The 16,277-nt window shown below is 42.0% G+C and overlaps 1 protein-coding gene across 1 annotated transcript; it reads left to right on the top strand.

Annotated features, from left to right (window-relative positions):
* The first annotated feature begins 2,352 nt into the window (after nucleotides 1–2,352).
* On the top strand, nucleotides 2,353–8,545 carry LOC124256917 (solute carrier family 23 member 2-like). Its single transcript, XM_046690888.1, has 6 exons — nucleotides 2,353–2,453; nucleotides 2,737–2,798; nucleotides 4,073–4,254; nucleotides 5,667–5,787; nucleotides 6,327–6,483; nucleotides 8,277–8,545. Exons 2-6 carry the CDS (start codon nucleotides 2,790–2,792, stop codon nucleotides 8,543–8,545), a joined length of 738 nt encoding a protein of 245 aa, XP_046546844.1. The 5' UTR covers nucleotides 2,353–2,453; nucleotides 2,737–2,789.
* Nucleotides 8,546–16,277: the final 7,732 nt, after the last annotated feature.

The raw sequence follows: 16,277 nt of genomic DNA, 5'->3' as shown, positions 1-16,277 counted from the left end.
ACACACATCCATTACAGCATCTGTAACCGTTCCGATTAGTCAGGACATACAAAGATATCTGTAAATGTGGGCAACGTTTTCTGAATTTGCATATTTCTTGAAACATTTAGAATTTTTTTTAAATCGTTCTGTTTGGAAAGTAGTTGCTATTCATATGAACTTTGTTTCACAACCCAGCAAGCGCTGCTTGGAATAACAGGAGCTTTATCAGCTGCCGTGTTGATAACCAATCGAATTGGTGCTGATGAACTACCGGAAGTGAGGTCAGAGATGCTGAGTCTATGCTTGTTCACCTCTGGCCTAGCCAGCCTGTTGCAGATATGTTTTGGATGTAGGTAGGTGTATCTGGTCTAACTAGACAGTAAGTAAAGAAGGCGTGGTGGGCTAGCCTAGTGTTTAAAGCTTTCGCTCGTCACACTTCGAATCTCGACAAAGGTGCCATGTCCGAAACCTATTTTTGGTGTCCCTTGGTACTGATGGAATATTGCTACTCACTCACTCACTCACTTTAAGCAAAATGAGAATCTTATTTAATTCAACACCAATCTATGTTTAAGTCAGATTACTAAATACAGCCTGAATAATATCTGGTAAAACTGGGTCATACAATGGACTGGTGAACTACATTTCACGTTTGGCAAGGCCTCATTAACTGTTCCAAGTGACCGGGATTTTTACAACCACAAACTCAATTGATATGTATACACTTCAAAATATGCTTCGAGTGTACGCCTATTTTATCTCTGGCAAAGATTATCCCAGGTAGGAGAGTCTATGAAACACCAGGGTAGCTGAAATTGAATGAACCAGTTAACCCTCCATTGTTTTGCATGGCGCGACGCACTACGATTAGCACACAGTTTATATACTCAGAATGACGAATGTGAGATGAACGAGCCATCCCACACCTTGAACGAACCGGTTCAGACTATATAACGAACGCAACACATACACGAACGTGATATGCTTTGTGAGGTGAGGTGAGGTGAAATTGGGTTTAACGTCGTGCTTGAGAATATTTCGCTCATATGACGACGTGCATGCGTGTGTATGTGTATGTGCGACTGCTTGTACTAGCCCAGACTGAAGCTGGTTTTATAGTGCTAGCTCACTGAGATACCATGCCGCAGTGAAGCATGAATACCCCACTCAGATACATTATACTGACTCCGAGCCGACCAGTCCTTGTTGTACCCATTAATGCCGAGCGCCAGGCAGGGACCAACAAGTACCATATTTTAACGTCTTTTGGTATGACGCAGTCGGGGATCGAACCCACGACCTTCCGCTCACCGGGCGGACGCTCTAACCACTACACCACGCTTTGTATCAAAACTATACAGATACAGTTTGATGTGTTGACCAATTTGCTGCAAAATAATATCTCACAGACCAATCTATTTAACTAATTTCAAACACTTTGCATTTGACGTGTAGACAGATAATTATACTACGAAGCGGCTAGTCTGTCATTCAAACCTTGAAACAAATATACCCAAATGCAAACAAATGCAAGTCTAGAATCCCTCAGTTCCTGAAAATGAAGAAATCACTCGGCCCTTATTATTGTAGAAAAGATAATTCAGAAACTATTTTATTCTGTAAACAAGTATACCCAATATATCCAATGCGAGTCTAGAATCCCTCAGTTCCTGAAAATGAAGAAATCCCTTGGCCCTTATTATTGTTGAAAAGATAATTTAGAAATTGTTTCATTTTGTAAAATATGGGACTAAATGTTAATAATAGTAATAGCTTTTTTGTGGCCCTCACAGGTATCACTTGTCACAGCAGTGATATCCAAGAAAGTCGTTCAACAAATTGCGCTATGGAACAATTCATTTTTACCACTGAAGGTCGTCCTTATACACTTTCCTTGGTGTATTCTCGATATCAAGCACACCATCCTCTATGTAAAGATTTGGACTATCTATTCTTGCGTATATAGTATTAACTGCTAATACAACAGGTACAGTCGTGCCCAGTGTCTCGAGGACGCATCTACCCTACATTAAACATGCTTAAATCGTGGGAAGAAAACATCATGCCCTTCAAAGAAGAAATGTGCACTTTGGTGGATGTTGCTATGAACAGCATTACAGCCCTATCCCGACTTGCCAGCTTCATGTAAAACACAGCAAACGATGAAGTTTAGTATGTTTAGTGCTAATGTGGGGTCAGAATCCATGATCATACATTTTTAGCACGCCTCTTAAGATGTGTTACCCCAATTCCATGGGAAGTGCTCTATTCCTTAGACTGAACATAAGTTTAGAAATAAACTTCTCTTTCATTATTTGAGGATGTTGTGTATCCAGAACGTATCGCCGTTATCCTTTGATAATGTTCATATTGGTGTTCTCATTGCTTCAGACTCCCACTCGTCCAGGGATCCAACAGTGCCTTCATCATCGCTATCACTGCCATTCTGAGTGACCCGAAATGGTCCGATGGTAAACGTTCATACAGTGTATTATCGTCTTGCATCAAGGGACAAACACCATTTTAATAATCAGGAGGGGGGTAGATATTATGCATAAAATTATCTTGTTGATGTCTTCAGTCTATTGTGGTTTTCTTACAGAAAGTGTAACACAAATGACCTATTTTCTTTCAAATTAGAAAAACTGCCTTAAAGTGTCTAGTTCTTCCGACAGAAACTGAAGGAAACTTCAGAAAAAAGAAATCTTAGGATGTTTTGTAACTATAACCTTATGGAGATGTTTTATTCCACAGAGTCACTGCAGGAACATGTGGAAGGAAACGGGACATCTCCTTGGAAGATACGGATGAGAGAGGTTTTAAAATGTTTTTGATACTGTAACATGCAACAAGATAAGTTCACTACGATTTACGAGAGTATGTCAATTCTTTTTAGTAAAACGCAGAACACAGATATAAACAAACAATCAACCAACAAATAGAAGTGTGTTCATATAGGTGGACTAGTGTGTATGAACTGGAAACGTCAACATATCTCTTCCAAGCACCATTGAATATTGTAAATTATACAATAAATTATCAAATTTATGAATACTTATCTTATCTCACGCTCTCCTTCTCCCTCTGTCTCTGAGTGGGAAGATTATCTGACATGTTTCCAGCTTAAATATACCACCTCACTCGAACGCCATGGAGACCTATGTCGTACTTGCTGGTCAGCCATCTCCTGAATCATGTGACCTATCGTCTCACTGGCTTGACACAGCCACGCAATCTCCTTCGAGAATTTATCCCGTCTCCTATCGAACGGTAGGATATCCGGGGTGCAGAACCCAAGTCTGGTTAGATTATCGCGAAAAGCCACGAGAAAGCTGGATCTCGGTCAAAGTAGATCTAGGGAATTCGAGATGTTTACGGGCCGGGGCTCTTATATACAATAATCTTGATCTTGATAGGGTAAGACTGGAATCCAAAGAATATCCTGGGACCCCTTGTACTAGCTGCGTGGATTGAGGTCGAATAACTCCTTTAACCAAGAACGACTGCGTGAAAATGAACTGGTTGAGTCGTGTTTGATCCCGACTTCTAAACGTATAAAGAAGAGAGAGTTAGACTTCCCCCTTTTTCGCTTCATCCTCATCGACTGACTGACTGAGTTTGGTTTTACGCCGCTTTTAGCAATATTCCAGCAACATCTCGGCGGGGGACACCAGAAAGGGGCTTCACACATTGTGCCCATGTGGGGATTCGAACCCGGGTCTTCGGCGTGACGAGCCAACGCTTTAACCATTAGGCTACCCCACCGCCACGACACCGCCCCTCATCCTCATCGAACACTGTGATGCCTTAACAAGATGGTCGACAACTCACAACCAGGTACCGGAGGACGTCAAACTGCCCCAGCCACAATACACTAAAAGGCACAAAGAGAGGCAGTTTGGCTTCTTGTATTTTCGCTTCGTAAGACAATCAAACACCACAATGGTCAATGTCTAGATGAGAAGAAGTATCGATGTTCATATCCGCACAATATGTTTCCTCAGGAATTGGGAGAGGAAGAAGAAGGAGAAATGCACAGCTGGAGACAAGAGAAGCGTATTAAAAATAAATCACTCATCATCGTATTCAGATCCAGGGCAACCTGATGTTGGCATCTGGAACTCAGTTTCTTCTTGGCATCTCGGGAATCCTTGGATTCATAATGAAGTTCATCGGGCCGCTGACAGTAGCGCCATGTGTGACAACCTTGGGGATGACGCTCTGTGGGTACATGATACCACTGTGCGAACAGCACTGGGGCATCGCCAGCATGTAAGTACAGGGTGTACAATGGGTGGCCCTTTGTTGGTACAATGTATATGGTTCTGAAGTGAGAATAACGTGAATAACACAAGCCATCATGTACCTAGTAGGCAGTACTAGGGGTAGCCCTCTCGGTAACATGAAGTTAGAAACGGATTGGGGATTGGGGATTGGGGATTCGAATTCCGAATCTGTTTTTTTTTCACATTCGGTATTCGAATCCCGGATCTGCAAAAAAATATTTAGATCCGTGATTCAAATCCCGAAACCCGAATGTTTTAAAAAAACACTCAATTTGAGGTTCAAATATCGAAAACTGTAGTTTGGTTGTTTATGTTTTAAAGTTACCCAGCTATACAACGAGCACCTAGTACATTAGAAGGCGGATGAAATATAAGAATTCAAATACCGAATGCCGAGTGTCGAATGTGTCGAATTCGAATCCCCAATCCCTTTCTAACTTCATGCTGCTAGCCCTCTGTGGATACATGATTCCAGTATGTGAGCAACATGATCAAATTTGTATAAGTGTGGTGGTGTCTCACTGTGGGTGCATGGTTCCATTGTGCGGACATCTCCGGGACATCTCCGGGGAGCAGCCAGCTTGTCAGAAGTGTGCCAGTGCTGGAGGTGTCCCCCAGCTGGTACACATACCACAGTGTGAGCTGCTGAGCTGAAATTGGGTTTAACGTCGTGCTTGAGAATATTTCGCTCACACGTGCATGCGTGTGTTGTGTATGTGCGGCTACTTGTACTAGCCCAGACTGAAGCTGGTTTTATAGTGCTAGCCCACTGAGATACCATGCCGCAGTGAAGCATGAATACCCCACTCAGACACATTATACTGACTCCGAGCCGACCAGTCCTTGTTGTACCCATTAATGCCGAGCGCCAGGCAGGGACCAACAAGTACCATATTTTAACGTCTTGGTATGACACGGTCGGGAATCGAACCCGCGACCTTCCGCTCTCCGGGCGGACGCTCTAACCACTACACTACGGAGGCGGTCTCACAGTGTGAACACCAGCGAGCTTCCAGTAAGACTTTTGCTATATTGTATTTTACAGGCAAGCTTGATGGTAGCTCTGTATACTACGTGTGACATGACGTTGGGTCATGTAGATGGTACCGCTGTTTGAACGACGGGAAATGATTCTAGAACTGGGTGTTTCACACAAACCCATCATTTGAGGCCATTAGACCGTTTGTGTCCTTTTATTTGTTAATAAATGATACATCTATATCTATCCATGATGTCAATAATCAGACCTAAAGGCTTGTTTCCAACAAAAGTACAACTCTGCTACAAGATGATTGTAAACGACTAAAATCAAATCACTTATCCACAATTGCTGTACTGTGTTATGTACATATATCAGTTTGCATTTTATCATTGCACGGTGTTTTTATCCTTCAACAGGTCAATACTTCTCATCCTACTGTTTTCGCTGTTTCTCGTCAAAGTGAAACTTCCGTTTCCAGCGTGTAATGGAGAGAAGAAGTGCCACGTTATTCGGTACCCTTTGTTTCAGCTCAATGCCGTAAGTGTTTATCAAACAGTATATAGACACTAATTACATTACTACAGCTCTACTGCTAGTAGTGTAACATCAGTGACTTTCATTCACGTCAGATAACTGGGCGGTGGGGTAGTCTAGTGGTTTAAGGGTAGGCTCGTCACGCCGAAGACCCGGGTTCGAATCCCCGCATGGGTACAATGAGTGAAGCCCATTTCTGGTGTCCCCGCTGTGATATTGCTGGAATATTGCTAAAAGCGGCGTAAAACCAAACTCAGTCAGTCAGTCAAATAAGTAGCAGCAATTACGTTCAGGCAAATATGGAACTTATAACTTCCCAACTGATTCTGATTCACTGTAACCTTAGCATAGGATTATTCAAGTTAATATGTTCTTACCCACAGTATAGCTTACTCTTACAATCACTGTAAACCACGCCTTGAAATTGATATCCCTTTGCAAAATGAATGACAGAAGAATTGCTTTCTCGTAATATTTATTGACTGTCATGGAAATGAAAGACTTAATATTTCCAAAAGGCTTTACAAATATTTCATTAACAGATGCTTTTAGCAATGGCTGCATCATTCCTCGTATGTCACGTGCTGACTGTGACAGACACGTTACCTAGCAACTCCACCATGTATGGTCACATGGCTAGAACAGATGTCAGACTGAGTGCCCTCCACGACGCAGGATGGTTTTACATTCCTTTACCATGTAGGTAGAACTGCTATGACAAGTTAATGTATCGACTGCCGTTGTACAAAACAACCTTAGCGCTATAGTTGTCTAAAGTTTAACTTAAAGGTCACATGCAGCGTAAAACACAACTTTGCTGATTCTGATACCTCTCGGTATGGCCTTATAGTAACAAACGATCAAAAAGGCAAATTCAACTTATCAAGTTAAAAAAATAACGCGATGAAAAAAACCCCGCGAAATCGGAGTTCAAACGATTCACTAAATTCACCCCGGCTGGGGTGAAACGTGGTTTCAACAGCTGCGCTGCGCTGCACTGCGCTCATGGTGCATGCGCAGTGAATAGGTTCGCGCAGCTTGGAAGCGGGATGTCCGGATTATAAGGTCGTGAGCAGGAGTAGTCTAATCTTGGTTAATAGTAAATAAATAGTAAATAATGTACTCGTTATATAAAAGAACCTTGTTAAGGATCTAGATCTACTCAGCTATGTGCCAACCAGTGAGGCGTTCGACATTTCAAGACGGAAAACCTTCGCTGGCGGTGAGTACTCGGAGTAGGCTTTGATGTGAGCTATTTTTCTAATGTTTTGTTGATATTTCACAGTCGCGTGTTTTTCATATGTTATGACAGGAGATTACCGATTTCACTGTTTATATAATTTCATTTGACTATTTCACCATACGGTCTTCTTACCGAGTCACTTTCTCAGTTCGATACTTAACATCAACGTCATTATTTAGCATTGTCAGAATTTCTAACTGTGATATAGATATGCCTCTGTCACAGACAAAACTCAATGTCTGTTTTATTGATACCTATGTGTCTGCCTGCCTGTCTGCTAAAACAATATGCAATACACAACTTCGATCACTGACCACATGCAATTTGAACTTAACACCTATCAGGCTATACACCATAAACAAAACGCATTGATTTATGGCTCGTGCACCCGAGTTCTGTGTCTGTCACATTATGTAATTACACAGACAGGCAGGTGTGATACTTGTACATATGACATGTCTGTCTGATTGCAAAATGTTATACACAAAAATGAGCATGTGTTTACAAAACCCAACATATCTATACACACACGTTACACTTAACGTCTTCGTTCCACTTAAGTGCACGCCCACCCGCTCTGACTGGGTTCGGTATCCCGGGTGCTTCGTTTCGAGGGAAGTAAACCCAAGTACAAAATATTGCACTTTTGATTTACGATTGAACGCTTATAATTTTGTTTATTTGTTTTTTCAAAATCAGCAATGTATATTATATGTCATGAATAAGTGATAATTGTGTTTTAATTGTGTTTGTTTTTTGGTTGCATGTGACTTTTAATGTATGGGGTTACGATCACCTTAGAGCAAAGCTCGCTTTGTACACCTGTACCTTGAAAACTAAGAACAAAATTATGATTATTTGTTCAGTTTAAAAATTCGAAAGTTGTATCAAAGTGATTCCTACACGGGTACTTGAGAATATCATCTAAGGAATAATTACTTTTGGCTTTAAGAGTTTAACATATTTTATATATAATATTTGGGATTACACTTTCTCAGTAAAGTACAGATTCTAGTATTTTTGCTGGGTTGAGTCCCATCCGGGATTTGAACCAACACCCTCGGAGTCAGGCACCTAATCGCCAGCACACAAAGTCAGACGCCCAACCCGCACAGCCACCACTAAGAAAGGGTAATCCCAAATATAACATATGTTTCATTTGACCACTTTCTAAATGACATTGTGCATTCATAGCTTTAAGAGTTTGCTGAAATATGGATCATTTGTATGATGTGTGTTGCATTTGCAGTTAAATATGGACCACCAACTATCAGTGGATCGGGTTATGTGTCCATGCTAACTATCACCATGACAGTTGTGATTCAACTTCCTGGCGTCTATCAAGCAGTTGCTCTTGGAACAGAAGTTCCTCCCCCACCCTCTCACGCCATCAACAGAGGTTTGGCAGTGGACGGGTTGTCTGGTGCTGTGGGCGGTATGCTAGGGGGAGTGTGTGCTAGTGTTGTGTACGTCCAAAGCCTTGGAGTTATCGCCGTCACAAAGGTAAGAGACAGGTAGCAGTGATCAGTGACAAGGATGAATAAACATGATATCAGATCCGCCACAAAGGCAAGACTCTGTGAAAACTGTGGTCAGTCACAAGACTGTGTATTTACAATCTCGAATCCCCTCTAAAAAGTAAAACTCATGGGTCTGTGGTCAAGGGTTCGGTATTCGAGATTCCGATTCGCCACAAAGACAAAACTCCTCTAAGGTAGCGAGGTTTGGTCTTCACAATCTCGAAGACGACTCAAAGGTAAAACTGTGTCAAAAGCCAGGGCTAGGTATTCGTGGTTTATATTTCGTCAAAAAGATAAAACTCCCGGAATTGTGGTCAATAATGAGGTTGAGTATTCGCAATCTGGAAGCCTTGGATCTGTCATCAGTCAGAAGGTTGGGTATTAAGTGTATGTAAGCCATCACAAGAATAAATGATGACAATCGGGTTTACATTAGAAAGTACAAAACGTACATGAACGTAGTGAAAAGGGCAAATCTGAAGTCAACACCAAGGGTAGACATTCATAATGCAGAAGCTAAAACAGGCACAGGTCTTCGTGGTCAGAGAGTCGCTGCAAGGCGCGATCTTCATAATGGTTGACCCGTCACAAATATTGATATTCATAATCATCTGTTCTGTCATAAACTCGAGAGTAGGGCAATGAACGTTCACGCCAAAAATTAAACATGTGGGTGAAAGGTTCCAACTACAATAATATCTCCCAGTCTAACTGAAACATGAATATTCTCATTTTACTTGGGGTTTTGTATAAAAGATAAATATGTATTTACCCTTACGGAATATTGGAGAAGGTCCATGACAAGAAGTGACCATTCCAAAACCAGTTCTGAGGAGATGTTTTTGAAACAAACGTAGCCGTCGTTAAAGTTTAAACTTCAACATACGTTTTATTATAATACGTTTCTTCAAACACTTGCATCGAAATGTTTTCCCGACATTTAAAGTTTCTTTATAAATTATTATTATTACACCGAGAAATTGATTTTAAATTGATGCTGCACATTGGGCTTTTGTTGAGTGGTTAGTCCTTACAGTATAGTATATCTCCTGTAGGTGGCCAGCCGAGCTGTGTTCGTGACGGCTGCCTTCCTCGCCATCCTGATGGGCGTTATTGGCAAGTTCGGAGCGGTCTTTTCTCTTATTCCCGACCCTGTGATTGGTGGATTTGGTTTGGTGACAATGAGCATGGTAATTGCTGTGGGCGTGTCCATGTTCCGATTGGTGAATCTCTCATCCTCCCGGAATCTGATGATCATAGGCTTCTCCTTGGCTCTGGGCCTGCTGCTGCCGGACTGGGTGACCAAGAACGACAACTCCATCAATACAGGTACACGCCAGAAAACTTCCAGTTGAGTGAGTGAGTTTAGTTTTACTCCGCACTCCGCAATATTCTAGCTATATTGTGGCGGTCTGTAAATAATAGAGTCTGGACCAGACAATCCAGTGATCAACAACATGAGCATCGATCTGCGCAATTGGGAACCGATGACATGTGTCAACCAAGCCAGCGAGCCTGATCACCCGATCCCGTTAGTCGCCTCTTACGACAAGCATGGGTTACTGGAGATCAATATTCTAACCCGGACCTTCACGGGTATCGAAGCAAAGCGACTCGATCTACATGATAAATGGATTTAAAGAACATTACCAAGTGATCTTAAGTCACTTTTATTTATATTTTTCGGAAATAAATTCGCCATCCTGCTCTCTTGCTGGCCGAGGTTAAGGAGATTAGAAACACATAAAAATACGTTCTATACTGGTTTGTTTCACTAAAGTTGTAAAGGTCAAATACTCACATCACGTTGGTCTTCTATCCAGCTGCAAATGACACACTCTCGTAGTACGAAAACTTGTTCAAAGCGGAAAACCTGACTCACTCATCCACACATTTGTCACTATGATGAAAGTCTACACTTTCCGCTCCAGGAAGTAAGGAATTTGACCAAGTCATCGTCATTCTGCTGTCCACCCCTATGTTTGTGTCCAGTTTTGTTGGCTGCGCCCTTGATAATCTAGCTCCAGGTAAGACCCTGTTTTACTATCTTGCGGTTGTTTCTATTTTATTTTGAAAGGAAACTTGCAGGCCCGGTAGCTTGTGTCATCGTAACCTGACGGCGTGGGTTCTTGCTCATAACATCAATCGCTGGATATAGCTGGAATAATTCTGAGAGTGGGGAAATCGGAGTTAGCGGAGGAAAAGCCATTTACCTTTATTTCTGACAAAATGCCTTTGTACCACAACCTTAAGATATATGAGAATGCTGGTCCAATGCTGAATAATGTGAAAGTGTAATGAGAAGTCATTATACAAACTTTCATAAATGTTTTTAAAAAAATATTTTTTGTGACTTAGTTTTTTGTGACAAAGAACCCCCCCAAAAAACAAAAAACAAAACAACAACAACAAACAAAACGAAACCCCCGACCCCCCCAAAACAACACCCCAACAAAACAACAACAACAAAGAAAACAAACAAACAAACAAAGAACAACAAAGCACCCCAACAGTTCGTTGTAACCGTCAGTTCGTTATGAACGCAGTTTACTGTAAGTATTAATACATGTGTTCCGCCCATTGTATCAAACCACACTAGCTTCAGGACCATCAGAGCTGCAGGGCATATGCTGAAATATGTAAAAAATACCGCAATGATCTTCTCAAAAGGACATTGTCAACTATTTTCGGTTCTTTATAAACATACATCGTTATACGCATGTCGATTGAAATATACACAGCAAATGTCCGGGGACAAAAATACAGTTCGATATTAGCGAGTTCGTCACATACGTAGTTACTCTACCTTATTGTATTTCAGGTACACCAGAAGAACGAGGCCTCTCAAGAAAGCAAGACAAGTCATCAAGTCAAGATGTATGTACAGATGACCCCTACAAGCTGCCATACATTTCATCGCTCCTCAGCAGAGTCCGCTGTTGTGTTTTCCTCCCGATATCGCCCGCATATGACCCTGACATCTCGTGTAGACAATGTCAGAGGAGGAAACGGAATCCCTCCCAGTTTGCAGCTGACAACCCCGTGGTGTTGACTGGCTTGGATACGGGTACCGAGGACCGAGTGTTATAGGAGGAACAGAGTACACGACTTACGAGTCTATAACGAACTCAAATAAAGGGACCACTAATTTTTGTTCGTTATATTAATTTTCAATGTGATATTCTGCAAGTGGCTTGAAAAAATAACAAAAGTACGTTATATCTATCAGTTCGTCATAACCGTATTCGTTATAAAAATGGTTTTCTGTTGGAACATCAGTTGGATATATTATACTATAAACACAATGCACGACGGTTGTGGACATTATGATTCCGTGGTACTTACATTTCCGTGGTATTTTCTAATGACATAATTTCTCACGAGCCACTAGCCAAATCGCGCTACTTATCGATTGTTTACGTTCATCAGTTGATAGGCACAGGTCTGAATAAAAATTTCAGATTTTCATCGATTTGCCTACATACAGTCATCTACTATTAAAAGAACTAATGCAATTTTATATCTAGCACGTAATGCATTTTTTGCGCGATCTTTGCAAACATTTTCTATAAACTTACTCAGCTTCAAAGTTTTCCAAACATCGCTCGTCTGCTAGCTGATGTCATCAATAAAAATAATCACGTGACCTAACTATAGAAGCCCGATAGGGTCATCTCTTTAGTTGTTTTTTCACTTTCATTTCACGTATCCCGTATCAACTCTACATATTTTATGAACTGGAAATGTATGCTGAAGAAATGTGACTATTGTGTAATTTCTACAAAATCGTTTACTGTATTACAATTTATCAACTTCGATATTACTGTAAACCTACATTGACACTCCCGGATTGGCTGTTGACAACGTGTGAGATTGTGACATGTGCTGTGCGCCCATAATTTGATCTGAAGGAAATACCACGGAAACATATGACGTCACCAGAGTTTGTGCACAATGGCCACCTGTCGTCCGATACGGACAACAATGAACTTCAGAATGACAAAAGTGTTTTATTGACATTAAATGATACAAAGGTATGTCGTCTAACTCTATATTATGTTCATATGACTTGGCAATATGAGCGATCATATTCATAGTCGTAAATTTCTTAATACCACGGAAACCCATGACGCGAGGGTATATGTGTAACACACATGATGGCTATTCTTCATAAGAATTGAATGATGTGGTTGTACAATATAATTATGTTAGCACAATGCACGTTGGTTGGACAGCAGTATGTTGAGGTAAGCGTTTTACCTTGTGTAAACAGATATTATATCTTTGAATGATATGCTGAAGCAATATGGAAACTGTTTGTAAACAGCCTGGTCTGTGTAATCAGCATTTGCGATGTGGAACCGGAGTGCAGTGAGAATCGGTTTGTCTGGACCTGTACTGTCGCAGTACCCGTCTGGCGTGGATCATTGTACATGCTTTCATTCACTGACATGGTCCACATTCTATTATTGTTAAAAATATGGTACTTGTTGTTCCCTGCCTGGCGCTCGGCATTAATGGGTACAACAAGGACTGGTCGGCTCGGAGTCAGTATAATGTGTCTGAGTGGGGTATTCATGCTTTATTGCAGCATGGTATCTCAGTAAACAAGCATTATAAACCCAGCTTAAGTCTGGGCTAGTACAAGCAGTCACACATACACACGCATGCACGTCGTCATATGAGCGAAATATACTTAAGTACTACGTTAAACCCTATTTCACCTCACCTCCATTATTGTTCCCTGTCTGGCGCTCGGCATTAATGGGTACAACAAGGACTGGTCGGCTCGGAGTCAGTATACTGTGTCTGAGTGGGGTATTCATGCTTCACTGCGGCATGATATCTCAGTGAGCTAGCACTATAAAACCAGCTTAAGTCTGGGCTAGTACAAGCAGCCGCACATACACATACACACGCATGCACGTCGTCATATGAGCGAAATATTCTCAAGCACGACGTTAAACCCAATTTCACCTCACCTCACCTCCATTATTGTCGCCATGGGGTAACGGATACAAGGTACCCTGGCTGTGTGTGTGCATGTCTCTATCTAATACTGATCACGGTTGTACACCACATGTCACCTCGCCATGGGGTAACGGATACAAGGTACCCTGGCTGCCTTTGTGTATGTCTCTATCTAATACTGATCCCGATTGTCACATGGGGTACATGATCACCTCGCCATGTCTCTATCTAATATGGGGTAACGGATACAAGGTACCCTGGCTGCCTTTGTGTATGTCTCTATCTAATACTGATCCCGATTGTACATGACATGTCACCTCGCCATGGGGTAACGGATACAAGGTACCCTGGCTGCCTTTGTGTATGTCTCTATCTAATACTGATCCCGATTGTACATCACATGTCACCTCGCCATGGGGTAACGGATACAAGGTACCCTGGCTGCCTGTGTGCATGTCTCTATCTAATACTGATCACGGTTGTACACCACATGTCACCTCGCCATGGGGTAACAGATACAAGGTACCCTGGCTGCCTTTGTGTATGTCTCTATCTAATACTGATCCCGATTGTACATGACATGTCACCTCGCCATGGGGTAACGGATACAAGGTACCCTGGCTGCCGGTGTGCATGTCTCTACATAATACTGATGCCGATTTACATCACATGTCACCTCGCCATGGGATAACGGATACAAGGTACCCTGGCTGCCTGTGTGCATGTCTCTACATAATACTGATGCCGATCGTACATCACATGGTACCTCGCCATGGGGTAACGGATACAAGGTACCCTGGCTGCGTGTGTGCATGTCTCTACATAATACTGATCCCGATTGTATACCACATGGTACCTCGCCAGGACGTAACGGATACAAGGTACCCTGGCTAAGTGTATGCATGTCTCTATCTAATACTGATCCCGATTGTACATCACATGTCACCTCGCCATTGGGTAACGGATACAAGGTACCCTGAGTTTTACAGTGAATCTAGTGGCTATTGTTTTTCAATTTTAGGAGGGAGATTGTGAGGGCAGATCCTTATTAAGTTAGATATAGGAGACGCTTCTTAGATTCACCTCAGAAGTTGCAGCGGAGGGCAGAAATGCGAGCAACTGCGGCTCCACATTATCAATACATTTACATACTTTCTATATGTATATAATTTATTTTATAATGTATATATATAGCGCCGAGTTCCTGATTGGCTGATCACAGGTGTTTTGTTTTTCCCTCGATCATTGGATGTCAATCTCAACGGCACATCGTATTTTCAATCTCAAATCCCTGGGGACCATACAATTCGTGCAGTCACTAGGCGCACCAACTTTATGTGACTTTCCCATCCTTCTGAGGAACCCATTCACAGCTGGGTGGACTGGGACACACAGTCACAGTACTTTGTCCAAGTTTACTGCACGTTGATGTACCCGCAACTAGGTGTTTGCACGTATTCATGTGGCCACCATCTGTTCATTTACCAAGGGATTCGTGGGTTCTTTTAAGTGCACAGGGTTGTGTACTGTACACTAGGGGTTCTGACAACACTGAAACAGTCTGCACACAAAGTTGACTCCAAGGTTTTTACGCCCGGTCACAGGTGGGCTTGATACCGACACCTCAAGCTCATAATCTGGTGCATATCCAGATTGAAACAATATGAATGTTACTTTGAGTAGATTCTTACTATAGTGAGCTGGGTGTGTCACAGCCGTGTATACAAAACCACATTCCCTGTACATGCGAAACGGAAATATCAAAATGGAATAATGCAGAAACCATGGTAATTAACTTTAGAAATGACATTTTTTCTATATCTGTAAGTAAACAACCCATTGCCTCCACAACAAACACATAACCAACATAAAATATATCCGCTATTCATAGAGTCTCATACACCAGCCAAAAGAGGATGCCATAATTCTAGCCTAGTTTGGCAAGGGTTGAAACTGGACTTTTATATCCAGTTATCTCCCTTACCCTGGGAGGATTCGAATTGCTTAGACGACTGATCTGCCCGTGCCAGTAAATCCTCAGAAGGGTTATCGCCGGATCATGTAGCACAGATACAATCAACCGATGTGATAAACTTTGCGATAACTGCGATATATTGTGATGACTGATTGATTTTCATCGCACGTAGATGACGTCATAATAGTTTCATGTTTCATGTATGCTGCATTGCTTTGCTCTCTCAACTAGGCTAGTCACAAGTGTGTCGGGTCTTTGGTCTGACGAGCGAACGCTTTCACCACTAGTCTACCCCACTGCCCCTGAAAATGCTAATTGATACCATTCTCCAACCTGGAACAAGCTGTGAAGAACAACTCTGGCGTTCCCCGACGTAAAGTTGCTTGAGTATTGGAAAAAAATGGCTTAAAACCATTTCCTATAGGCGATCAGATCACTTCGCCACATTAGTGAGTGGGTTTAGTTTTGCACCGATTTTAGCAATATTCCAGCAATATTACGGCGGGGAATGGGCTTCACACATTGTACCCAAGTGGGGAATCGAACCCGTGTGACGAGTAAACGCTTTTTACCACTAGGCTACCCCACCGCCCCTCGCCACACTAATATTACAGAAGCACAACAGCAGTCACCATATAATTGATTGACATGAACCTCGATAAAGACATTTTTGATATGGCGGCAAGCAGTTCAACCCCACCACACCCTCAACTCTCCCTACTCAGCCCACGCCCATTTTGTTATCTTTTAACTACATGCAATGGTTTGTGGGGAAATCCATTCT

Source organism: Haliotis rubra, unplaced genomic scaffold, assembly GCF_003918875.1.
Source record: "Haliotis rubra isolate DU_JTF1 unplaced genomic scaffold, ASM391887v1 Scf643, whole genome shotgun sequence".
Lineage (NCBI taxonomy): Eukaryota > Metazoa > Mollusca > Gastropoda > Lepetellida > Haliotidae > Haliotis > Haliotis rubra.
This window is presented reverse-complemented; position numbering and strand designations above follow the sequence as displayed.

Excerpts from the sequence above, each read along its gene's own strand:
- LOC124256917 (XM_046690888.1), top strand. Across the intron at positions 4,255-5,666 it reads CACTGGGGCATCGCCAGCAT|GTCAATACTTCTCATCCTAC; the intron begins GTAAGTACAGGG and ends ATCCTTCAACAG. Across the intron at positions 5,788-6,326 it reads CTTTGTTTCAGCTCAATGCC|ATGCTTTTAGCAATGGCTGC; the intron begins GTAAGTGTTTAT and ends TTTCATTAACAG.